This window comes from Epargyreus clarus, unplaced genomic scaffold (genome assembly GCF_041222505.1).
Source record: "Epargyreus clarus isolate Ecla_fem2 unplaced genomic scaffold, WU_Ecla_fem_2.2 ptg000010l, whole genome shotgun sequence".
Classification (NCBI taxonomy): Eukaryota; Metazoa; Arthropoda; class Insecta; order Lepidoptera; family Hesperiidae; genus Epargyreus; species Epargyreus clarus.
The window spans coordinates 12,117,694-12,144,237 of NW_027332218.1; the positions used below are offsets into that span (position 1 = coordinate 12,117,694).

At 35.4% G+C, this 26,544-nt stretch overlaps 4 protein-coding genes across 4 annotated transcripts in view; all 4 read left to right on the top strand.

Annotated features, from left to right (window-relative positions):
- COMMD4 (COMM domain containing 4) overlaps positions 1 to 4,312 on the top strand; it is a 33,483-nt gene extending 29,171 nt beyond the window's left edge. Inside the window, exons 5-7 of the mRNA XM_073077477.1 lie at positions 1,276 to 1,315; positions 3,293 to 3,496; positions 3,954 to 4,312. Of these exons, the coding sequence (XP_072933578.1) occupies positions 1,276 to 1,315; positions 3,293 to 3,496; positions 3,954 to 4,153 (444 nt within the window). The 3' untranslated portion in view covers positions 4,154 to 4,312. The remainder of the gene's footprint in view (positions 1 to 1,275; positions 1,316 to 3,292; positions 3,497 to 3,953) is intronic.
- Positions 4,313 to 5,400: 1,088 nt separating this feature from the next.
- Positions 5,401 to 10,698, top strand: LOC140745551 (E3 ubiquitin-protein ligase TRAIP). The gene is made up of 8 exons (XM_073077475.1): positions 5,401 to 5,611; positions 5,770 to 5,884; positions 6,340 to 6,552; positions 6,922 to 7,182; positions 7,501 to 7,614; positions 7,981 to 8,170; positions 9,031 to 9,153; positions 9,600 to 10,698. Exons 2-8 carry the CDS (start codon positions 5,772 to 5,774, stop codon positions 9,933 to 9,935), a joined length of 1,350 nt encoding a protein of 449 aa, XP_072933576.1. The 5' UTR covers positions 5,401 to 5,611; positions 5,770 to 5,771; the 3' UTR covers positions 9,936 to 10,698.
- A 724-nt stretch (positions 10,699 to 11,422) lies between these two features.
- LOC140745552 (uncharacterized) lies at positions 11,423 to 19,107 on the top strand. The gene is made up of 7 exons (XM_073077476.1): positions 11,423 to 11,742; positions 12,298 to 12,501; positions 14,014 to 14,172; positions 15,687 to 15,761; positions 16,863 to 17,021; positions 17,544 to 17,691; positions 18,256 to 19,107. The coding sequence occupies exons 1-7, from the start codon at positions 11,630 to 11,632 to the stop codon at positions 18,466 to 18,468; spliced, it is 1,071 nt and encodes a 356-aa protein (XP_072933577.1). The 5' UTR covers positions 11,423 to 11,629; the 3' UTR covers positions 18,469 to 19,107.
- A 764-nt stretch (positions 19,108 to 19,871) lies between these two features.
- The window catches only part of LOC140745554 (uncharacterized), a 29,968-nt gene continuing 23,295 nt past the window's right edge, over positions 19,872 to 26,544 (top strand). Inside the window, exons 1-2 of the mRNA XM_073077480.1 lie at positions 19,872 to 20,480; positions 26,076 to 26,235. Coding sequence (XP_072933581.1) covers positions 20,301 to 20,480; positions 26,076 to 26,235 — 340 coding nt within the window. The 5' untranslated portion in view covers positions 19,872 to 20,300. The remainder of the gene's footprint in view (positions 20,481 to 26,075; positions 26,236 to 26,544) is intronic.

Genomic DNA, 26,544 nt, shown 5'->3' on the forward strand with positions numbered 1-26,544 from the left:
CTACGAAATTCTAACGGCTTTTATTTAAATGGCTCTGTTAGTCCGTATATATGTAGGTATGTGAGATATACTTCTTTCTTTTTATTTGAACTGAAATTTTGTATTCACATTTGATTCGGGTGACACTACATAATTAGCACAACTATTTCTACCTAATAACAGCAGTGTTAGGCGCTGCTGTGTTCCGTTTTGAAGGGTGTGGTAAGGGAGACAGACTTTTCCGAGGCGTTCCAGGTTAGTCCTCAGGGGTAGCGGCGCATCTGTGGCCGACCTCAGGTAGGAATATCTAATCCTATCTGGGTTTGATTACAGATGTCCATGGGCGGCAGTAACCACTTACCATCAGACGGACTGCATGCTCGTCTGCTACTCCTATATTATTAAAAAAGAAAGCTTAGTGACATCATTCAAAATCCAATGTGATGGACCCCCCAAGAATTCGAACTAATTATTTTTTTAGACCCATTCATGATATGGTTTTCTGACAAGAATACGAAAAACCTTTTTTTTAATGTTTTCATATAAATTCATTTGTTGATTTAATTTCAATCTACGAAGCTATCGACACCTCTATCGTAGGTGCCGTGGATATACACATAAACTATTAAGTACATTGATATCCTGAGCTGTAACACGAGTCTAAAGTTATCACTGAAATGTCTGCTTTGTCGGTGATTGAACCCAGATCTCTCTGCGTGTGACTGATAAGGTAATGGCTCTACCACGCAGTCATTTTAGTTCAATTTCAGAACTCAATTTCATTTATACAATGAATTATACTGTTATCGACACAGTTAACGATCGTAATGTACTCGTAAATCATGTTTTTTGACAAAATTTTTAGACCTTTGACATTTTGTCTCAAAATGAATTTAATAGTAACATGTTACAAATTAATTAGTAAAACCATTACGTATCAAAACAATATATAATTGAATTACTCGCGTCTTTACGTACTCGTGTAAGAACTAATGGTTAGAATTATTCTATAAGGTCCCCTTTGTCAATTTAGTGGCAATGTTTCCGAGCTCCTGAGACAGAAATGTTATTTTGAGGCTTTCAGCGTATTTGTGTCCTTTGAAGTTAAACTAATAATATCGGAATGAAGTTAGCGGTATGTTACGAGTATTTGTGAGTATAAAGGATCGAATAACCAAAGAAATAGCGACCATCGGAGCATTTTTGTTCAATTAAAATATTTTATATTAGATGTGCTACAGGTTCAGGTTGAATTAAAAAAGTATATAGAACATAACATGATGTAAATCTTTACAGGATGATGGCATCATGGAAATCCTGAAAGATACCAGCTTATGTAAGTAGAGTGCTTTATGCTAATATTGTCCTCTCACAAAATAATATAACTTTTCGACGTTTATCCACGTTCACCACAACATTTCAGTCATACGAGAGTGATGTAAAGCTGTTAGTTTTTAGTTTAAAGGATGGTAAGGCAAATTCACTTTATCAAGATATTTTAATCTATAGAGCAGGAACGCTGTGATCCGCTTCAGTTACGACTCTTGATGTTCTAATATGGTTGACCACAGATGTTCATGGATGACAGTGACCACTTAACTTAAATTAGTTTTTAACCGACTTCAAAAAGGAGGAGGTTTCTCAATTCGACCGTATATATATATATTTTTTTTTATGTTTGTTCGGCGATTTTTTCACGATGCCGCGACCGATCGACATGATTCATACACCATTGTATGTGGCTAGTTTCACAGGGGGTCCCATTTCGAGGAAATTTGAAAATTTCCGCAAGTTTTCCCGGAAAATTGGAAAAACCCGATTTCATATAAACTTGAATAAGTCGAGTATTTCTTAACCAATTTTAATTTTCTTTTTTTTATATGAAAGAGAGTTTCATTGCGGTACTTTCCTACCTTAACATTAGTATGCTCTGATGATTAGAATTTAAGTTATGGGGTGGAACTCATCATCACTACCCCTGCTTTTTACATATTTTATGACAACTTACCTTCTGCCCACTCAATTCTTATGAAACTTAAAATAAACATTGAGTATCTAGGTTAAGATGATATGATGGAAAATTTGACCTTCAACTCTTCAACCCTGGTAATGCAGAAGTGCCTCCTGCCTCAACCATACAAGTTAGGCATTTGGAACTTATGGATATTTAATAAAATCGATAAGTTGAGATATATGATGGAAAATGTGACCTTCTACTCTTCAACTCTGATAATGCAGAGGTGCCTCCTGCCTCAACCATACAAGTTAGCCATTTGATGCTTATGAATATTCAATAAGGTTGATAGGTAGAGATATATGATGGAAAATTTGACCTTCTACTCTTCAACTCTGATAATGCAGAAGTGCCTCCTGCCTCAATCATACAAGTTAGGCATTTGGAGCTTACGAATATATGATGAGGTCTTTGAGTAGAGACATATGATGGAAGATATGACCTTCAATTCTTCAATCCTGATGATGCAGATGTACCTCCCATGTAAAGTATATAGAATATACATTTGTTGTAATGAAGTTGCTAGACAGAGACATATGATGAAAAATTTGACCTTCAACTCCTTGTTCTTTTCTTAACTATTGAATTAATGTAAATTGGACCGGTTCACTCGCAGAGTTTTACCACCTAGTTTGATTTATTTACTTATCTGTTCCTACCTAACCTAGCCAATAATTAGTATCTCATAAAGCCTCGCCTATAGTGTTTCGTATTGAATTGGTTAGGTTAGGTTGGAACATATAAGACAATATAAAACTAAGCGAGAAGGGCGCGGCAGCGCCCTGCGAGCGGGTGGGTCCAATCCGTATGAATTCAGACCTTACCTTTATTCATGATCACCTTTATACAATTTTACATAATATTAATACAAACGTTAGCATATCATCACTAAAAACGGTGAAAAAAAAATTTTAACAAAAAAATAAAACCGACTTCTATGTCACTACAAAGTAAAAAATAATTGAAATAAATGTTGGTTTAGTACATATTTCTGAAGTCGGCGCTCATATTGGACACGCTGTTTACGCTGTTATCAAACAAAATATATTGAGCGCCGACTTCAGAAATATGTACTAAACCAACATTTATTTCAATTATTTTTTACTTTGTAGTGACATAGAAGTCGGTTTTATTTTTTTGTTAAATTTTTTTTATAATTGTTCTTAAAAGAATGTCATAAATATAAACAATAATTTTGTCACCAAGTGTTTCGTCATGACATTGATATATGTTGAACCTTACGTCTGTCGGCTTTTAGTTATTTCTATCGATTAATAGGTCAACATCTATTTCATGTAGCTTCACGCGAAGAATGCGCCCGGGCGGCGGCCGTGCTGCGCTGGACACTGCGTCAGGCGCACCGCTGTAGCTGTACCGGTGCCCAGTTAACCAAGGACCTGTTGGTGTTGGGAGTGCCCCGAGCACACGCGGCGGCACTCGGCGAAGCCGCGGACGAGACGAGAGAAGCATACGAGACGCTTATCAAGAGTAATGGGTTTATGAGTGAGTGTCAGCAGTGTCAAATTATTGATATGCTGTAAAATCTTTTGGTAACTCTTGTGGCGCTATGCCAGTGGCGTTACTGCCTAATAAAAGCGGTATTAAACACTGCTGTGTTCTGGTTTGAAGAGTATGTTAACTTATATAGTAAGGTAGCTTTATTTTAGGCGTTGTAAATTAGTCACAGGGGTAGCATAGATGGTGCTACCCCTGTGTCGGTAGTTACAATTGAGATCGCATGTTAATAATAAAACAAAAGTATGTAAAAAAATATTATAGATCTTAGTTAGAATCTTTGTTATTATAAACTTGTTCATAACTTTGTGTACTGTATAAGTGTATACAGCCAGACAAGGTTGCAAATACGAACGAGATAACATAATTATTTAATTACAGTCACCATCTTAATATTAATCAATTGCTCGAAATATACATACTTATTGTAATTTTCTTTCCACAGTTAACAAACTGACCGACGTGTCAGCATCTTCGGGCCCCGAGGGCACCGTGGACACGATAAAGCTGACCCTACACTCCGATGAAGTTTTCACAGGAGAGCAGAAAATGGCGGAACTCTTGATAGACAAGGCACAAGCGAAAACGCTACTAGAAGAACTGAAGAAGGCACACAAAAAGATGGAGGAAATAGACATGGAATGATTTTACTGCCTTTATTTATTTACGTGATACCATTTTGTTCATGGATATATTTATTCGAGGACGCTATTTGATTGGAATATTTGCGAAATAAAAGGACTCTACTTTTTTGGGAAAATTTCGTCAAAAATCGGTTAGGCCATTAATAAAGTAAACCTAGAAAGTAGCTACACTTATATATATATATATATATATATATATATTAAGGTTTTCTTAAAATGTAATAAATGAACACTTCCTTTTTTCGTTCAAATTTTGTTTCTTATTTAGACACAAATAATGATTAAGAAAGTAGAGTGCAGTATTCTTTTGTTTTACCAACAGACATTAAGAAATAAATTATTTCACGTGTAATTTAATCTTTAATCAAAATAAGTATGTACTTTATAGGTATTTTACAAGAAATATTTTTAATTTAGTTTAAATTAAGTAGATAAGACGTAATGTAATTGTGTGTAAACTCTGTAATCTAATATAAATAAAAATATAAACATTCCATTCGTTCGTGTGTAAATTATTTGACCAGACTTTAAATGTAATAGGTATACCTAAATACTTAGTAGTGACATAATGAAATGAAATGAAATATTTTTTTTTTTGTATAGGCTTGCGGAGGCACAAAGTATTCGTTACAATATTTTTTCTCACACTATACCGGATCGGAATACGCCCTAGATAGGTATCAAAATAAGTACCACATCATTGAATAGGCAAGATAAGGCACATCATTGAAATTGGACATATTATATCAAAATAAATTAAATGCTGTTAGCTTAAATAGAACTTGGGATCGTCTGTATAACAGACCGGTATAATATGGGTATTGGGTACGATTGTTTTACGCAAGTCCTACATTAATAAAAGTTAGGTTTACAGGTTTTTAAAAGATTTCGTGGGCAATACTACAGCCTAGACTCAGAACAAATTTATAAATTAACCACTATTTCCCTCGGAACGAATATTATATCAAACACTTAACTCTGTGCGAGATATAATGCCTATGGATGACTAATAATGAATTAGGAGTCCGCTCTTGGAACTAAAACGTAACATGAATTAAAGCTAATTTAAAATTGAAATTAATTTCGTGAAAATATTTCGATCCACAATTTATTATCTACTTATTTATTTCTTTTGAAAAAAAGTAAAAATCAATCATAGACATAACTTACCATACTCTGTGGGCATAACGAACTGTCAAACTCAAAGAATGAAGCGCTAAAGTCAAACACTTGTTGTCAATAGTCAATTGTCACAAAATAAAGTTTTGAAATTCGAATCTGAACTTACTCAAGTTGTTCAAAAAATAAATTATAATAAGTTTCACGTTTTGCTATGAAATGTTTATAACATTTATAAAAAATTAGCTTACTTTTCACTTCAGTTATGTCTAAAGAAAACTGAACTACACTAAAGTGCGTTGAATAGAAAAGTTTGTTTTATTGAATGAAAACTTTGGAGGTATAAGACAAAAACCATTTTTTAAACTAATTTATCGTATTTATTACTCTTACAAGTAAAATTTTGTACCGAATGCTTAAAATTATTACGTTTTATTATTATTATTCTTAACAAACATAACCTTTAAATTGTTTTGCAAAATGTTTGTGATGTTTCAGCCATGCACATACTATGCACTATTTGTAGTGATTTGGTGAACCAAGCCGAGAATATATATGTTACGAAATGTGGTCACGTCTTCCATTACTCCTGCTTATCACAATGGATAGTGAGGTATGTAATAAAATTGTATGTTATTGTATTTTATGAGGACAAACAGACATTGTCCTGCTACAATACAATATTTTGAAAACTGACCAGCTATTGGCTACATAGTCTTGTATCTTTCAAAGTAGAACCAACCTAAAACATTTTATTGAAATTAGTTAAGCTAAAGAATTCTGTAAGATTACAGTGATAGTTTCTTGTGGTTATTCTTCTGGAATAGAAATGATTAGATTAGATAATATAATTAAGCCATCACAAAGAGAGATTGATTTGTATGTAAAGTTGACAACAAATGCCTTGCTAATTTTAAGGAATTTGTTGGAATGTCTCTTACTACTGTTTCTCCCTTCTACACCTTGCAAACTAACATAGCATTTATTTGTAATGCTGGTAAAAAATGGTTCCTTCAGAGTGAAATAACAAAAGATCATATCACTATTCAAAATGTTAAAATATTTCAGATCAAAATCTTGCCCACAATGCCGCAACAAGGTGACAGACAAGTGTATGTTCCGTCTTTACCCAACAATATCAAATGAGAACACTGGAGATGACGTCACAACCCTCCAATCGAGGCTAGATGATGCACAGCTCCAGCTACGACAGCAGAAAGTAACCACTAAAGAGAAAGATGACAAGATTGCTCTAATTAGTGCTGATTTGAAAAAGAATGAGTAAGTTTGTAAAAATTTTGTAAGCTGTTTAAAATGTCAATTGTAAAATTTTATAACCTGTAAATAAAACATTTTCAGTCTAAGAAAAATATTAGGTAAAGAGAGATCTCCCATATAGTATTTAGCTCTCATGTCTAGGTTTTTAGCTATAAACAACATACTTTTTGAATATTGACTTCATTTAGGGCATTAAAAAAAAATAGAGATATAAATAAAATAAAAAATAAATCCAAAATTAACATTTTTTATCTTTAAAATTTTTATTTTTACTAAAACATGGATGGAACCTGACCAATACGGTGCTTCTATCATCTATACAATAATTAACATCTTAATATAATATATAATGTTTTCTTTTGGTATTTTCAGAGAATTACTAAAAGCCTGTGAAAAGAAACTTGTCAGTCGTGAGTCTGCAGTCTCAGCGCTAAAAGAGCAGTTAGAATATGTTAAAATACAGAACAGAGAAACACAGAAACTTAAAGAGGAAAATGAAAGCCTAAGGAAGAACATACAGACATTGAATGGACTGCAGAAGGTGTTGAATGCGACCAGCGATGAAGTGGAACAAATGCTTGAGGGTTACAGTGATGTGAGAACAATTGCTACTTTTGCAACTGCACTTAAAAGGTAAAGGAATCTTAAATTAATCTTTACTTTTTCAATAGATAAGAAAATTGTATAATAACTTTATATACCTCTTTGACAAAAGAATATCATCGGTTAGATTAGGGTATTATCAAACCCCATAAGCGACACTGTTCTACTTGTCTCTGTTTGGAAATTGTTATTATACATGACATTTAGAAAACTTTAGCACCACTTCTTGATAAGTTGTTAAAATTTGCCACATTTCCATAAATATAATAAAGTTCAATTAAACTGAATCACTGAGTAATGCATTATGAAGTCATATGCTAAATTAAAATGAAAAATATTTTTTCCCAGGGCATTATGTGAGTCTGAAAGTAAAAAGAACGAGTCGCGCGATCGCTTGCAATCGCTCAAACAACAGTTATTTAATGAGAAGAGTAATGTATCAGACTTGCAAGCCAAGTTATCGTGAGTATTATCATCTAAGTTTATCTCTATAAGTTGATTGTAAGCTTAGAATTAGCTTTGTAAGACTTATTTGTTTACTATTAAATGCAATGTGAAAACGTGAAAAATATTTTAGGTATACATACCAACATTTGACCACTTTACACAATCTGCATATATTTAGTCCCATGGCAAAAAGCCATAACATAATACTCTAAAAGTAATTGAAAAAAACGAGCTGGGCTTTGGATATTGTTATTTTCCAATTTGCCTGGCGACAAAATTTTCAAAACTGCCAAAAATACCTGCCTAAACCTGTTTGACGTCACAGAAAAAACATTTTGAAATTCTCCTACGATTTTTAAATACAGTGGTGTTGGATTTCAGGTTAGCTGAAGAAAGGCTTTCTATAGCAGAACGCAAGTATGACAGTCTGAAGAATAAGCGGAAAGCCTCTGACGTTCTAGACCGGTCCCTAACAGAGGACTCTTTCGAATCGGTGATGAAAAAACAAAGGCCATCAGATCAGGGCATCTTAAATGTAGCAATTTTAGCCACCGATAGCAATAGTAGCTTTGTGAGTATTTCAACATAGTGTTTACTTGGTTGAATCTTTTTTTTTATATAATGTAGGAATAGCAGACGAGCATGCAGTCCATCTGATGGTAAGTGGCTACTGCCGCCCATTGCACCTGTAATCAACCCCAGATAGGATTAGATATTCCTACCTAAGGTCGACCACAGATACGCTGCTACCCCTGAGAACTAAGCTGTAACCCCTCGGAAAAGTCCATCTCCCTTACCACACTCTTCAAACCGGAACACAGCAGTGCCTAACACTGCTGTTATTAGGCAGAAATAGGTGTGGCGGTGGTGCCGGAGTCGAACCACAAAGTGTTCTACCACCTTCAAATCTTGTGTCAAATATGGTACAGCAGATGGCCTGTATGAGGCATTTATTGGTGGTAGAGTCCTATTGGTATGGAGGTGGTAAAATATTTCTGTATAACAGCACCATTACAAACTGCTGTGTTCTGGTTTGAAGGAGGTAAGGGAATGAAGAGGGTGCAAATTGATACACTTCACACTCCTTCAAAAACATTTTTTCTTAGGTTTCTTCACAATGTTTTCCTTCACCGTTTAAGCAAGTGATTATTCATTTGTTATATGCACATAAACTTAACGTTCAAAAACCATAGGTGCGTGCTTGGGATTTGAATGTCGGACCCTTCGATTAAGAGGCCAAGTTTCTTAACCACTATATCAAAGGTCTAACTCTTAATCTAATCTAAATCTCTTATCCTATCTGGGGTTAATATCCATCATTATGTTCATCTGTAGCCATCAGTAGCCATCAGGTGGTCTGCACGTTGGTTATGCACTTCAACATTAAAAATAAAAAAAAAATCTTGTCTCAAAGAAAACTTGATGTTACAGAATACAATGGTAAAGAGTATTGAGGACGCAGACTCGCCGTACCTGAACCTGAAACAGAGCAGCCTCGCCCTCGCAGCGCTGCAGAGGCATCCCTCACACCCTCTGCCAGACATCAACATGAAGGTATATAAAAATATGTGATAGCTCTGATTTTAATGGTAGATTCACAGTAATTTTAAGCATAGAGCGAGGCAACTAGCGTAGGAATAAAAGGCAGAAATTATAACACTATCTCTTTTAAATACCCCAAGAGACATATATGTAAAATGATGAACTTAGATCTCTGCTTCTGGATGTTTGTCTATGTGTGTGTCTATGGCACGCCAAAGGACACATGAACGTTATAGAGCAGCTATATTAAGCATCAATTTGTCGATTACTTATCCTATTTAATTTCGGTCACAGATGTGACACTTAAAAACACATTGACTTGCATGCAACCTGATTTTTTTTATTTTTCTTGCATTAGTTAAATAAAAAAATTCTTATTATTAAAATATTTACTTTAACAAGCCTAGGCTTCCTAGACATGTAGAGTTTCTACTAATATAAGAAATATTATTTTCCAGCCATCAGAATTCGCCATGCTAAACTCAGCACGGAATACAGTGTTAAAAAAATCATCAGAAAACACACCAGTCAACAACCAAAACAGCATCTTTTATAGGAAGCAACCCCCCAAAATTGAATTTAGTGAAGAGAATGACTTGAACATATCACAATTTAATGTATCGTATGATGGTCTTGGAGGGCATTCGAAGCTAGAGACTTTCCCAAAGCCATGTACGCGGCCCCCATTAAAGAGTTGCGTTCCGAAATTAACAGCGAAACATAAGTTAAAGAGACCCAATCCTACCGGTAGTCGGGATATAAGCAAAATGTTAGAGAAAATACAAAATAAGTAGTCACCAGCCCGTTATGCCCAGGCTTATGCAGGGTGTTATCTATGTCTAAGAATGATTAAAATCACTTCGAGAAGCAGTATTTCGGTGGAAGGATGACAATGTTAGCTTATATATATATCAGGCAACCTTCATAGTCCTCATAAGTGCCTTTACTATTTTAATGTTACAAAAATAAAACTTGGCTTCATGCTCATTGGCTTTCAAGACGGAAGATTTTCTATTGAATGGAACCCTCAAAAGATTAGGTCATGGTCATTTCATATATATTTTATCATCTATTATACTATTGACAAATAAATATTTATTGATCTTCATGAATGATTTCGTAATTCAGAGGGCATTTTGATATGTAGAAAATTTGGAAAAATATTTGTATTATATGAATTGGCCGATTATAGGAAAATAAGACCAAGTATCTGCCAAAATACAAACTGCAAATAATAATGTAATGTTTGTCTATCTTAAATAACCCAATAACTGCCCGCTAGGATGAATTATCATGCAATTTAAATTGATTATCTGTACATTTGCAATATGTAATGTAATGACTGTGTAATAAATATTATGCATATTTTTGGAAAAATTCTAACTAACTACTAAGTATGTAATTATATTTTTGTTATTGTAAACCAATTGATTTGGAACATCAGTATATTGTAATTTAATTAATGATTTATAATAAAATTAAGTATTTATGTAAGACAAAGACTGTTTATACACATACTTTTTGTACATAATGATAAATAAATGACATTCAATATTTTATAGTAGTTTAACTTCACAATTTTTTACTATTTACCTTTAAGGTTTTAAGCCATTTAAGTCCAACAAACTATTGTGTGCGTGTGGAAGGGGTCTATATTATACTCTTTGGGGGCGCTTCTAAACATAACTACTGTTATAGACTAAAATCCTTATCCTTACTCCTTACTAATATTATAAATCCGAAAGTATCTCTGTCTGGTTGTCTCTTCTTCACGCCTAAAAATTTAATGAAATTTTGTACAAAGATAGTTTGAGACCCGAGAAAGGACATAGGATAGTTTTTATCCCGGAAATCTAAGATCGATTAACCGGAGAATCGATCTTTTGGACCCAAAACATCGATTATTTTAATCGATATTAGTAAGGATTGAATCGTAAACTAACACTAATTTGATGAAGTGATGATCTTTAGCATAGTTAAAGGTACGAATTTACAGTTTTATTTATTATTTTCTTTTAAACGCGGGCAAAAACTAGTATAAAATACGGGAAGTATAGGTGTTCTGTGGACTAGGTTGTCAAAACTACTTATTAAAAAGTGGAAAATTTATATTTGAACAATATATTTTATAAGTAAGTATTTTATCACTACGAATTATTATTAAAGATTTGCAATAAGATGTTTATGTGCTAGAAACACAATAGTTTATGAGCTAGAAAATCCCTATTTCAACTTGGTTGACATAAATTGACATTTGATAAATTGAAATTGACATTTGACTCAATGTCTAAATATCTTTGAACGAACGATTGTTTCTTTTCTACGTCGTAGAATCTTAATTCGTAAACAAACTTGTTATTAGTCGTAGTGCGTTAATAAAGTTAAAGTATCTCTCAGATTTATTAAACTCCAAAACTTTAAAAGATCTTAAATTTAAAATAAAACATGATTAGTTTTTGATTAAAGGATTTTTTGTTTTAATTCAAACATGCAGATTATATGCGTTATTTGTAGTGAGGTGATAAATCAGAATGAGGACATTCATGCGACGAAATGTGGTCATATTTTCCACTACCAGTGTTTAGTACAATGGATTGACATGCAAGTATTTTTCTTTATATAAGTAAAATCAATGTTGTTACCTGTTGTTCTCATCCTTTGTTGTGCCTCTGCTGGATACGGGTCTCCTCTCAGGGTGAGAGGGATTTAGGCATAATCCACTGGGCTGGTTATCTATAATTATATTTGGGAACGTTTTTGTTGTATTTTTTAAGAGCTGGCAGGATTACTGGTTAATCTACGATATTTTCCTTATGTGTTCAAAGTAAGTGGTATTAAAAATCAAGGTTGCCTAGGATTCCACCCCTGACCATAGATTGAGAGACCAAAACAAAAACGAATATATAGGCTATCACTGACTATAGGCCACCTGAGTAGACCACAAATAGCCTTACAGCATATCGGTGTAGTAACCATCATGGTAGAGTTGCTTTGTCACATATTTAGTAACTTGGCCCTCCAAATATTTGACCACCCTTGATAATTAAATTACCACTGAAACTTTATAATTTAGATACAGCCTTTAAACGCAGGCAATGGTATATTATAAGTATTGTATGTCATGTATTTTAAAAATATGACTATGCCCAATTACAGATCCCACACTTGTCCACAATGTCGCAACCCGGTGACACGTTATTGTACCTTCCGCTTGTACCTGACAATGGAGAACCCCAGAGATGTCGCTTTACTTGAATCAAAATTGGAAAGCATACAACTAGAACTGGAAACAAACAAAGAGCTAGCTAAGAAAAAGGAAGAGGAAAACTCATCTGTTATCAATGATTTATTAACAACCATGTAAGTTACATAGATAAGTATAGATATCTCAACACCTTGTAATTGAAGGAAGCCATTAAATGGCTTAAATGGCTGACAATTTTGTCAGACATGTAATGGAAGTCATGGTATAATTTACGCGGAACAATGCCGACACACGTAGTTAAGGGATGCACAAACACGAAAACGAGGAAAAAGTGTGGAGAAATATTGTTTCATTCATAAATGATCTAAAAACTGCATTTTTTTAATATTTTTCAAACACGAAAATAGATGACAGTGATAATTTGAACTGTTAAAACTGGTTATATTTTCTTGTTAGGAGTGAGTCTATGGTCTTTACTAATCTATGGTAAGTTAACATACTTTTTATAGACCTATGACTAAGCCTCCGCTGTCTGTCAGTCTGTCTTTATCACTTGAACTGTGGTAGATAGTCACTTGAAATTCTAACAGAAAATGTATAACATGGGCTGCTATAACAACAAATACTTTAAAAAAAATCTTGAAAATAAATTGGGGTCATGCTACAAGAACTTAATATTTTTCAGCATTTTTCATGTTATCTATTGAAATATCTATTGAATAGTGAAAGTTAAATTTTTCACAATGTTTTCCATTCTATGGGTGCTGTCATAACAAATAGTAAAAATCTAAATCAATTGTGTAAATGCCGTGTTCACCTATAATATTGTGGTAATACAATTTATTTATCTAAGTTTTGCAATGTCATTTATATAAGTGTATACTACATTGGTAAACCTTATACAAATAAATAAATAATATACGTAAATTTTGTTGAACCCCTACTGTGCCAGTTCGACTCACACTTGTCTTTTGTTTATAATATAAACATACCAACTAAATGTGCACTCCACCTACTGATAAGTTCCTATGTTCATTGTCGTTAAACAAACACTATGTAAAAAAGTGTACTATAAACTAAGTGATTATTTGACTGAGAAAACGGTGTGGTCTGAATTAGCTCCAGCTCCACATGTACCATTACATTAAGTTGACATTGTAAAAAACATTTTTTTAAAAAGAGATATGTGTTATGGAGTTTCTTTCGCCGCTTCTTCTCCATAACGAAACACCTTGTGAAGTGGTGGTAGTTGTGTTGACATTCAAAAAGTGCTCTGTAAAGAACCTATTTTGAATTTTAAAAAAGTGTTGTTGTTGATTGTTGCCCAAGGACATCAGTAATCAACTGCAGATGAGATTAGACTTCTACCAGAGCAGTTTTTGTGTTTCAGTACATTGAAGTGTATTAACTGACTTTAGTTTGGATCCCCATTCTCTATTCTATTGGTTACTTATGTTCATGGGCCAACTTCCAACAGGTGAACTACATACTAGTTTGATACTTCAGTCTTATAAAAAAAAAAGGTTAAATTTCTTACATATTAACTCCAACTTACTTCAATGTTTAGGTTTTACTAAATCCTAATAAACCAACTATTACCATGTAATTAACTTAGTGATATTAATGGAAGTAATACTTATGAAATGTGATATAATTTACATTTACAGGACAAATATGAAAGAATATGAAACTAAAGTAAAAGACCAAGAAAAGGAAATAGTGACACTGCAGCAGAAAATAAAAGAATATGATGACAAACTCAACACACAAAGCCAATATATACTTGATATGCATCTCAATACACAAAAACATTTAGAAGACTCTAAGTATGTTTATCTTTTCTACACATATTATAAATAGTGTTAAGAATATGTAAGTATGTAGGTGGTAGAACCCTTTGTGGTTCGACTTCGGCGGCACCACCCCTATTTCTGCCTAATAACAGCAGTTTTAGTCGCTGCTGTGTTCCGTTTTGAAGGGTGTGGTAAGGGAAATGTACTTTTCTGAGGCGTTCCAGTTTAGTCCTCAGGAGTACTGTAGCGGCGCGTCTGTGGCAGACCTTAGGTAGGAATATCTAATCCTATCTGGGTTTGATTACAGATGTTCATGGGCGGCAGTAGCCATTTACCATCAGGTGGACTGCATGCTCGTCTGCTTCTCCTATATAATAAAAAAAAAAATTCAAACACATACATATATAACAGGAGGTTCTATCTTCCTTATTCATAGTCAGTAAAGCATTGAAAGACACTTTACAAATCACAACTTGTGAAACACAAAATTTGTAAATCAATAGTCAAAAGAGAATCATTCAAATCCTCTACATTTTTTTTTCTGTTTACTCATCACAAAAAGTACTGGAAACAAATAATATCCAATTATTTACTAATTCAAGCTTAAAAATGTTAGTACTAACAATTGGCCTTTTGATATAAAGAGGGATTTTAACCCAACTTCTATCTTTATACCCCAGATAGGATTAAATTCTTACCTGAGGTCGGCCTCAGATGCGCTGCTACTCTTGAGAACTGGAACACCTCAGAATTATATCTCCCTTAAACCTCCCTTTAAACCAGAACACAGCAGCACTTAACACTGCTATTATTAGAGAATGCCGCCGAGTCATACCACAAATACTTTTACCACCTTCACTTATTTCTATTGTGAAACAGTCTTACGGATTTGGGAAATGGTGTGGATGCCGGCTGACTTAGATATGAACCAACCATCTTGGTCATCAAGAGTTGCAAACGTGTAATAAGCTGTAGAACTGAAACTCCTGTTCTGTGTAGAGTTGGTTACAAATGTCCAGGATGATAGTGACTACCTTTTTTTTTGTTTACGAGGGGGAAACCTTCAAAAGGTACCCGGTGCCGTGGGAGCAACACAGGGTTATGTGGGATTCTTACCGCACTAAAACCCACCCGGTGGCCATCCTCAGCATTGCCAAGAGGACTCCGGGATCTCCTATGGAACGCAACCGGAGTCCTCTGAACGCGTTGCCCCTTCGGGCTCCTCCTACGTGAGCTTCAGGACTCACCACACCGTCTGGTGTTTACGATGGTATGCGACCATACATACCGCCGTCCTTCCCGGGGTTGCTTGCTGGACGGCTCGACCTTTTAGTCGCCTTTTACGAACGGCAGGGGATACCTTAGCCCTATTCTAGTCCCGAGACTACAGGGACACGGTAGTGACTACTTAGCATCAGGTTGTCTTCAAGCTTGTTTGCTTTTTATCCCAAAGTTCCCATGGGAATGCCAAGCTGATACTGATACCATGACCATCAATTTACATATCTCTTCTAAAATTCTAATACAGCTATTATATATATTTTCAGAAGTGTACTTACTGAATGTGAGGCAAAACTTACAAGTCGAGAACTCGAAGTGACTACGATAGAAGGATTAATGGGGTAACTTTTTTTTATTTATTTATATGTATTATATGTTTCATGTTTTAATAGAACTTTTTACGCATGCAACAAAAAATGGAGGGATTCTCTAAAGTATTTGAAGAATGCCATTATAGCTGTTCAAATTAGGTTAAAAATATCTCATTTAACTGAAAATATGGCGCATGTTGCTCCCTTATGTTATTAGCCTTATAAGAGTTATAATATAGTCGATTAGGCGATCTAACGAGATAATAATTTTAATGTAATTTAAGTATTACTCTTATAAAATTGTAATTTATGTTTATTTCCATGATACTTAACTACAACGCCGATTTTTGTTTTTCTATTTTTACAAATTAAAAATATATCATCCGAATTACGGTCTTTATTAATAATCAATCTTTTCAATGTTGCCTACCAAAGATCGACAGTTGACAATTTCTTCATACTCATATACGAGCTTTTGCCCGCGGCTTTGCTGGCGTTACGAAGTAATATTTTCATCCCCTATTTTATCCCCTTGGGGGTAAAATTGATCAAAGTCCCTTCTTAGCGAATGCCTACGTCATAACATCTATCTACATGCCAAATTTCAGAACGATCCGTCGGGTGGTTTGGGCTGTGCGTTGATAGATCACTACGTCAGTCAGTCACCTTTGAGTATAATATATATTGAGATAATTGTTCATACTAGACATCATAGACCGAAAATGTACCCAGTTTTGAGAATTGAAATAGTTGCGTAAAAAAGTTTTGCCACGTCTCCGTGCTAAAATGTCCCTAAAAAATTATAAATAATTATTTATTTATTACGTAAATTACGTAATTATTAGGTAAATTCGTTATTTATTCGTAAATTTTCTCTAAAAATGTTTTTATTTGTCAAGGATTCAAAAAAAGAACTTACTAAAATAAGCCGTTTGTGGCTTCATTCAATTTCAAGGCGGCGAAGTATCTTTACGAATCTATGCTAGACATGAACAAATTTCAATCTTTAATCAGTAAAAATTGGATAACTGGCAAACAATAAATTAGTAGATTTATATAATAGTTTCTTTTCAACTATACTGCATTCACTCTGGGAATAATAGGTATAGTTTAATGTTATAACTGTTTTAGTGAATTACTTAAAACTTGCGAAGAGAAACTTATCAGTCGAAAATTAGCAGTTACAGCGTTAGAGGAGGAGATGAAATTTATAAAGCAGCAAAACTCAGAAATAGCAGCATTAAAAAAAGCAAAAGGAGGACTAGAAGAAAAACTGGATGCACTAAATGGGTATAATTAAATATTATTTTAATATTTTTGAAATTAAAGTTCTTTTGGCGCGCTTGCGATAACTATTAGAGCAATTTTTTACAACACCGATATCTAAACGACACCGTGACGTTGGCTAGGGAATGTCGTAAGTTTCGCAAAAAGACAACTGACAATTTAAATAAATTTTGTTATCATATGACACAACATATTACAATACATGCCAACACTTTGCTACATATTTATTACAAATTTAATTTATTGCATGTATACACCATGTATACACATTATTTTTTTTACAACATTTTTTTAATACACTAAGGAACAAAGCCTAGATATAGTCTGCGCCAAACTGCTAGTCCGCTCTGAAGTTGTTGCGAGCAGGTGTAGTCATACAATTTGCTATGGCGACGCGATTCATTTCTATATTTAGTATATTCAGAGCGGACTAGCAGTTTTATGCGGACTATATTTAAACAACAGGACTGCGAGCTCCTTTGCTTCGATTGAAAACAAAGAATAATGATACAAAAATAATTTCAGACGATTCAAAAAACTCGCTGTGCGTACGGTGAAACGGCAAAAGCAAAAACGGAAGGCCACTGACGATGACAGACTTGTGAAACGAAAGAGGTCTTCAATTTACAGTGCGATAGATGACAGTGTCGTCGCTAACGACAGTACTGGTTGTGTAAGTACTCGATACAAAGCGTTCCGTCAGGCGCGATCGAAGCGTAATATTTTGGGTGCCCCAAATTTAACCAAATTTACCCTGACCTCCGGGCACAGGAACAAATTGGTTAAATTAGCTTTTTATAACGTGTTTTAAGTGTATATTTTAGTATTTACTGTAAAGTCCAGCATATCCTCTTCGATACCCCGCGGCAGAGAGGAATCCATTCAGGGTTTCCCCATAAAAAGAAGTCGACGGTTTTTTTGGGGTCATGACCCCTGGGGACAGCGTCTTAGGGGTAGAATAGTGTATATTAAACTATTTCATTCCACGATTCTCTTAGTATGTCAATATATTTTAATCCCCCACCACTACTCTCCGATGCCTTAAGCAATATCGAATCCATATAAAATATTTCTCTATAATAATAATTGGGTATTTCTATAAATGTCTTACAATGAATCTTTCTTTACCAAAAATACGTAAAAATACCTTTTTGTACTTATTTTTTGTGCACTTCATTCTTCGTACGATAATAATGGATCTTCTGACTCGTTGCTAATTATTATTTTTACATTACAGCCATCAAAACCCACCAGCTCAAGGTTAAAGAAAGCCGGAAAGAAGTCAGGAAACACGGCAACAAACAGTCAACCTACGGTTTTTTGGAAGCAACCCAAAATAGAATTCAGTGAAGATAGGTCTGATTTACCAAATGAGTGCAGTAATGTTTTTGGTGAAGATACTGAATGTGATATGTTAAACCATATGCAATTCCGGTTGCAGATTTGTTGAAATCTTATTTTCATTTTTTTTTTGTTTATAAGTTCGAAGTGTTCATTTAAATAAGAATAATATTAATTATTGCAATTTGCAAATATATAGCATTTACTGTTGCGAATTTTTTGAAATCTCTGTTATATGCTTTATGTTGAATAAAAATATTATTCACCGTAATGCATAGTTAGGCTAAGTGTTCATTATGAAAAAAATCAAGTTATTTAAAGGCAATGCCAGCCGATTACGTGTCGTCAGTTGAAATATGAAGCCACTGGCCTATATCTCCCAACAAAACAAATACAGGTCTGTGTATGAAGCACTAGTTTGCCTTTCAAGAAGGGGGGACAGTTCTTCTAAATCTCAGATGAGGGTGGGGGTCTGAAGTCTCCCCTTGGCAACACCATTGATTTTATTGTTAGTTAGAATATTGTAAATGTGACAAAGCTTTTCGTATTATTTTAGCAATTATAATAAGAATATTTTTATGTCTATAAATATTCCATGGCCATACTTTTAACTAGCTTAAAATGGTGTATAGTTTTGTGCGAAACATTCTATTGTTACCAGTATAATAAGTATATTTTTGTTATATTGTATAATAAATATATACAATATATTGCATATAAAAAAAAATAAAAAATATTTTTTTCAAAATAGCTTTCTTTTTATTCGCCACATTATTAAAAATAAGGGAATCTCCAATGACATACAAAATAACATTCGTTATTGGTTCACAAGAGCAAAGACTGGTAGGTAGAGTCCGGGAAAAACTTCTAGTCCGCTCTGAATATAGAAACGAGTTGCGTCGCAACAGCAAATTATAGGTATTAGCGGGACACTCCGGCACCCTTCCGCTGCCCGCTCTCGCCCACATCTCTCTCCCCGGAATACATAGCTGCGTTTATGTGCCCTTACTGTGCTTACTACGCGCAACAACTTCAGAGCGGACTAGAAGTTTGGCGTGAACTGTATAAGTGCGCAAATAACTCGCTCTCTTTACTTGCCACGACGATTGTCCGATCTACTCGGGGGGTTAATTTAAGTTTTTCAGAACAAATCAAAATGATTTCGCGTCTATTTTCGTGTGCTGCTGTGGTTAAAAATTGTAAATTAGAAAAATACATCTACGACCCATTATAACAACCAAAAGTAGTTACAACTGGTGATCAAAGCGTAGCGTTTGATCGCTGGCAGCTACATTTAGTTTCCGAAAAGCAGCTAAATCTTCGATCGCCGATAATGAAAGTATCATTCATGCCTTTCGGGGTCTTCATTACATTAGCATTAGAGCGTATTGACAAAATTAAAATATCTACCACTAAAGATTGCGAAATACATGTGTTTTTTGTTCGTCATTTCTTTATACATTTTTATAGTGTTCATAGCGTGTATCGGAACGCCACCCACCATTTGACATTTGGATCAACAGCTGTGAAAGTGTCCCTTGCGCGGCTAGATTATTTATAAAATCTTTCGATTCTATAAATAAACATTTGTGAATTTTGGATACATCACAGTTCTGACAGGGCGGAGGCGCCTGTAGGTGCTGTTTTTATCAAAACTCAACGTAATACGCAACAAATACGCCGCGAAAATGTTTACGCGCATTGTTAGGTTTGTTTATGTATATGTGCCGCGAGGAACTGTGATTTGAACCGATAAAAACGAGAAAATACGTTATCATCGTCGAGCAACGTTTTTATATAAACTGTTGAATTAGATTACCATTTAGATAAGATTATTATTTGTGTATTTGATTAGACGTTTGGAAGTGCTAATTTTAGTGACTAAATGCGATGCTAATTTCGGTTTTTAGTTTGGTGTGAAGTGTTAGGTAAATAGTGAAAATGCCTGGGAAAATAAAGGTGAAGGTGTTGGCGGGACGGAACCTGCCCGTGATGGACAGAGCTAGTGATACAACGGATGCGTTTGTTGAGATCAAATTCGGAGGTATAACCCACAAGACGGACGTGTGCCGCAAGTCATTGAACCCGCATTGGAGCAGCACTGAATGGTACAGATTCGAGGTAATACATCGTAACTATTATCTAATAACTGTGCCAATAAGGGAATTTAGTCAATACCAGTAGTTTCGGGGCCTATTTAATGCAAATTCGTTATAATGTTATTATAGATTATTGACATAACAGGAAGTAGTTATCAATCTCGCTAGCATAAGTTCAACTCATATTAGTAACTGTTGACAGATCTATGATTATGTAGTCTGGTATCAGAACTTATTCAAAGGGCACAAAGTGTCCATATAACATAAAAAAACAATGTAGTACTACATTGAATTTATTTATCATAATATATTTTTTTACAAATTGTCATCAACTTTTTTTCTATGAAGTCTAGGGTCTACAGTCTAGGTTTTATTACTACTACATCCATACAACCTCATTTCATAGGTAGTTCATAGATCAAATTATTACCAGCAATCTGGTATAGTCTTATTATATCTGGCAAAACAGCTTTATTTAAAGACATAAATAACATTAAAAATAAACATTGTTTAAGTTCTTTGTTCCAGTTTAAAAATTATTGATATAAATATGTATCATGTATCTTAATTACTTGTTTACATTGGATCTTTTAGCTGTGTGATACTTTATCTATATAGATAAATATTGGATTGTCATGTATTTTATTGCTTTCTCTTTTGTGAAATTCATAATTTGAAATGATGATGACAAAATGATGTGATAAAATTTGCTAACAAGCTTATAGTCCACCAGATAGTAAATGGTTTTTTAAATAATATTAGAGTAGCAAAATAGCATGCAGCCCACCTGATGGTAAGTGCCTACTACAGCTCATGGACCTCTGTGACCAACTTTATATAGACCAAGATCTAACAGAAGCTGCCTGAAAACAGACGTGTTGCTACATATGCTACCTAAAATTGTCACCTTATATGTTTCTTTTTATACAATATAGAAGTAGCAGACGAACATGCAGTCCACCTGATGCTATGTGGCCACTGCTGTCCAAGGACATCTGTAATCAACCCCAGACAGCATTACATACCTGAGGTCTGTCACAGATGTGTTGCTACCTCTGAGGACTAAGTTGGAATGCCTCGGAAAGTATGTCTCCCTTACCAGTCCCTTCAAACTAGAATACAGCAGAGAAGAGTAGAAGTAGGTGGGGCAGTGCTGCCACCGGAGTCGAACCACATAGAGTTCTACCACCGATTGCAACATTTATACTCTTCCACTGAATGCAGAACTGCTTGATGGTGGTCAGGTCACACCCAGTTTCTCCCAGTCTCACGGGTCGCCCAGTTGCCCTATGCCATAGGTGTTAAGTTTCGTAGTTGTAAGGTGGTAGACCCCATAGGGCCTATGGGGTCTACCACCTTACAACTACGAAACTCATTGAACTTCAAACTCAAACACAACATAACTACACTGCCACAGCAGTCTTACAAAGAGCTCTATAACTTTAATGAATGTTGCATAGTACATCTAAAATTAAAACAAACACTGAATTATATAAGATGAAAGAAAGCTTTCTAGTCATAAGTAAAACAGCAATAAATGATAAAAATACCTCACAATCTGTTTTTGTAAACATACCAAGGTCGAAGTTTTTGCTTATTTCTTTTGGCTACATTTGCTGGGTCATTAAAAGAGATGAAATGCTGAAATTTTACGAAACAAACACCTATCTGTGCAGTCATCCACACTAATACACCACATCACACCACACTATATAGGAGTAGCAGATGAGCATGCAGTCCAGGTGATGGTAAATGGCTACTGCCTTAGACATCTGTAATCAACCCCAGATAGGATTAGATATTTCTACCCGAGGTCAGACACAGATGCGCAATTACCCCGAGGATCATGGTGGAATGCCTCGGAAAAATATGTCTCCCTTAACCTTTAAACCAGAACACAGCAGTGCTTAACATTGCTGTTGGTAGGTACAAATAGTAGACAGAAATCATAATGATTTTTATATTACCCTTATCTTGGAAATAGAGATATGTCTCATACACTTTACAAGCCAACTGCAATCCATTCCATGTTAATGTTGTGGTTTGGTTTGGTTTGTGTAACAACAAAAGACCATACGCTAAAGTGCACAGGGCCCATAGGTACATGAAATACAACATTCTTTTTGCACACCAGCAATGTAAGGTATAGAAAAGGAAAGATGTACCTATACATAGAACATTCGCATCATCCTTCCCTCATTGCATCACTTGTCGAAGGATGAGGTTCCATCCACATCAACTGATCATGTGGCGGTCCTTCATGGTTTGGTTTGCAAATGCAAAATGTGGAATGCACTTCCTTCTGAGGTATTTCCTCAGGGCTATGACATGGGGCTTTTAAGAAGGGTGTAAAAAAAGCTCTCCTTCAATGCTGGTGATGCATTGACGACCCTCTGGTATTGCACTTGCCCTCACTAGGTAACCCATCTGGCTTATTGTTAGGTATACATAATATAAAGTCAAGCTCTGGGAGATAGAAATTACGTTTTGTTGAAAATATGTATTGGATAATATGTTGATTATTGATAATGGGCTTACATACTTGTAGGCCTTATCGCTCTGTCCCTCTAGTTCCGGGACTAGAATAGAGCTACGGTATCCCCTGCCTGTCGTAGGAGGCGACTAAAAGGGGGCGTGGGGGATTGCGGGCGGCAAGAGTGGGAGCTCGAACCGTCCAGCTAGCGACCCTGGGAAGGACGGCGGTATGTGTGGTCGCATAACGTCGTAAACACTACATGGTGTGGGGGGAGCGAAAACTGTTCCCCCAGGGTAGAGCCCGTTGGGCATCGCGCTTGGAGGGCTCCGGTTGTGTTCCGTCGGGGATCCCGGAGTTCTCCAACAAGCGTTGAGGACGGCCACCGGGGGGGTTTTAGTGCGGTAAAAATCCCACATAACCTGGCGTCGCTCACACGTCGTCGGGTACCTTTTGAAGGGTTCCCCCACGAGAAAAAAAAAAGAAAAAGGCCTTATCGCTCAAGTATATAACCTTAGACAACCTAAAATCTGTTCTAATATTCAAAATAGAGGTGCTTGCGTTAAATTTAAAATCGAATTTGTTGCAAATGTCACCGGAAGATCTAATCTAAGAGACATCAGAGACCGTCTTATACCACTGTGTATATATGTTTGTTACACAGCGCCAGCTGTTCTATTCAGGGCCGGATTTGGAGGTCTGGCGCCCTGAAGGCATAATTGTATTTCTGTCAAATGTGTAAATTTTTTTGTCAATAACTATACTGAACTTCGTAGAACCCTTTGTGGTTCGGCTTCGGCGGCGCCACCGCCACATCTATTTTTACTTAATAACAGCAGTATTCAGCACTTCTGTGTTTTGGTTTGAAGGGTGTTTTAAGGGAGACATACTTTTCCTAGGCGTTCCAACTTAGTACTCGGCAATAGCGCCTGTGGCCGACTATTTTGGGGACCCTTCCTTTGAAGAGGTCACGGGCCAGGAGAAACATACTGTGGTTTGACTATAGATGTTTGAAAAAAAACACGTCGAAATTTAGATATTTTTATCTCTATTTTGGGGACCCTTCCTTTGTGGAGGTCACGGGCCAGTAGCGTCGTCTGTTTTACCAAAATCCGGCCCTGGTTCTAATCCAGCAATCGTTCTGGAGCATTCAATCAATGTCACTGCGCATGAGACAGTTAATCATTCGTCATTGTGGTGTAAACAAATCGTAGACGCACGCCAGACGGCGTCGAAAATAACTCTCATAACGCTAATGGCCGAGAATTTCGTCGTTTTGCTTCGAAACTGTGATTGCTTAGGTTTAGGCAATTGGTATTTTGGCGTCTCGTGTTGGTGTTGGTAAGTTATAGAATAAATGCTAGGCAATAAATAAATAATCTACTCGTATGTAAAATCTTTATTAAGTAATACATAATTATAATTTAATTTGACTAATTAACATATAACAATAACTTAATACATATAATAATCATTATTTTCTTGGCAAGTAATTTTTATCATATAATAGTATCGCAGATGACAGACTGTCCGCATTTAAAATTAAAATTTATGCCATTACATAAACATTAACAATAGCATAACATTTTACCAGTGATATATGAAACTATGACTCTAAGCCACATTGGAGAGTCGTGGCACATTATGCCCTCTCTCGATAGTGTAGAGCCGATACGTATGACTAATGAACTAATCACAAAAAGTGTGCCTTATCACTTAACACTTAGATACATTGACTCTTTTTCACATAAAATAGAAAAAAAACTATATGTTATACTATAGTATAGTAACATCTAACTATTATTATAACTGTACCTATTGTTTTGCACTCTGATCACAAGAGTAGGATTAATATATTATCATAAGTGGATGCTCATATGATGTTTTAAATTCAAGGTTATTACATACGTAATAAATTAAAGTTGGTAGAATATTTCATTCGACTGCGACGCAATTACCAAATGTACATATACCTGTATTACAATGCTTGTAACTGGCTGGAACTGCTTGAAGACTGGAATTTGACCTGTACGCACTATGTGCGTATAGATTCTAGTATGAGATGTTCCACCTTAGACCTGCATGCAGCAACGCATGTAACGTTATTAATGTTATGGCGAAAAATAGGTACTCCCGATACGGCATTCGTTTAACGTTACGACGTCGTGAACATTTGAGATTTCGCATGGCGATCGTCGTGGAATAAGATTTGACCGCACGACGACGCCGTAATGTCGATGCCCTCATGACCCAAAGGAAAGAATTCTGTCCTATTTGAAGTCGGTTACATGAAATGACAGCCGTAAGAAACTCGGCCTCTTAATCGAGAGGTCCGAGGTTCAAATCCCAGGCACTCATCTCCGATTTTTCAAAGTTATGTCTGTACTAGAAAATAATGATCACTTGCTTAAACTTTATTTATTAATCTTTATATATTAATGTCGCGTCTTATTAAAGCATTGGAATCTTTCAGGCATTCAAAGAATGGTTAGATTTACAAGGAGGGCTTAGAATAGCTGAGTTATGCAAATATAGTCACGATAAGTGGCACGAAAACAAATTAATGATCGCGAGAGGATTTCAATGTGACACGGAAATGTGCGCTGGTTATGTATTGCATCAACATTTACGACATTTTCACATTTTCACACTATTAACACAAAATTGTCCGTATCGAAGATTTACATAAAACATAATGTATTCTCTCGCTGAAAATACCTACAGTAAAATCGGTTAAACCAGTTATCGGTTAAACCAAAATTACTTTTTCGATAAGACAGGAATAAAAAAATGAATACCATTTTGCATGTATGTATTGTAGTGGAAAGGTAAAGAAAAAAATCATTTGCAAAAAGGGACGTCACTTTAAGGAGTTTTTATATTAAATTAAGAGAAAATCATAACAGATAAAACGTAACATACAACGGATGATGAATAAACGGAATAAACCCTATGAATAAACCATGAGAAATTATTTCATTTACGGGTCGCCTACTATAATATCTTTACGGATTTTTTACGCAAATTTTGTCTTCACCAAGAATTAACTGAAAAATGCCACTAGATTTTTTTCCATTTGTATTAGCCGATAGTAAGCGTCATTTGTAGGTATACAATAAATAAATTAGTTGAAATCTCTTGCAGGTGGACGAATCAGAACTTCAAGATGAGCCTCTGCAACTGCGTCTCATGGACCACGACACGTATTCAGCGAATGACGCGATCGGGAAGGTGGTCATTAGCCTGGCTCCCCTGTTGGCAAGAGAAGCTAATAATGCTAAGGGTACCACTGGACCGCCTGGAGGTACGTATTATGTGTCCGCAATGGCTAAAAAAGTACCCTTCATTACAAGGGTTTTCTATAATTGGGATAGGCTGGGCAAGGCTGTATGGTTTTAAAGATGGTAGAACCCTCTGTTTTATGATTCTGGTGACACCATCGCTGCACCTATTTCTGTCTAATAACAGCAGTATTAAGCGCTGCTGTGTTTTGGTTTGAAAGGTGGGTGGTAAGGGGACATACTTTTCTGAGGCATTCCAGTTTAGTACTCAGGGGTAGCATCCGCCGCCGACCGCAGGTTAGACGTTAGACCTCAGGCTAGGTAAAGTTACA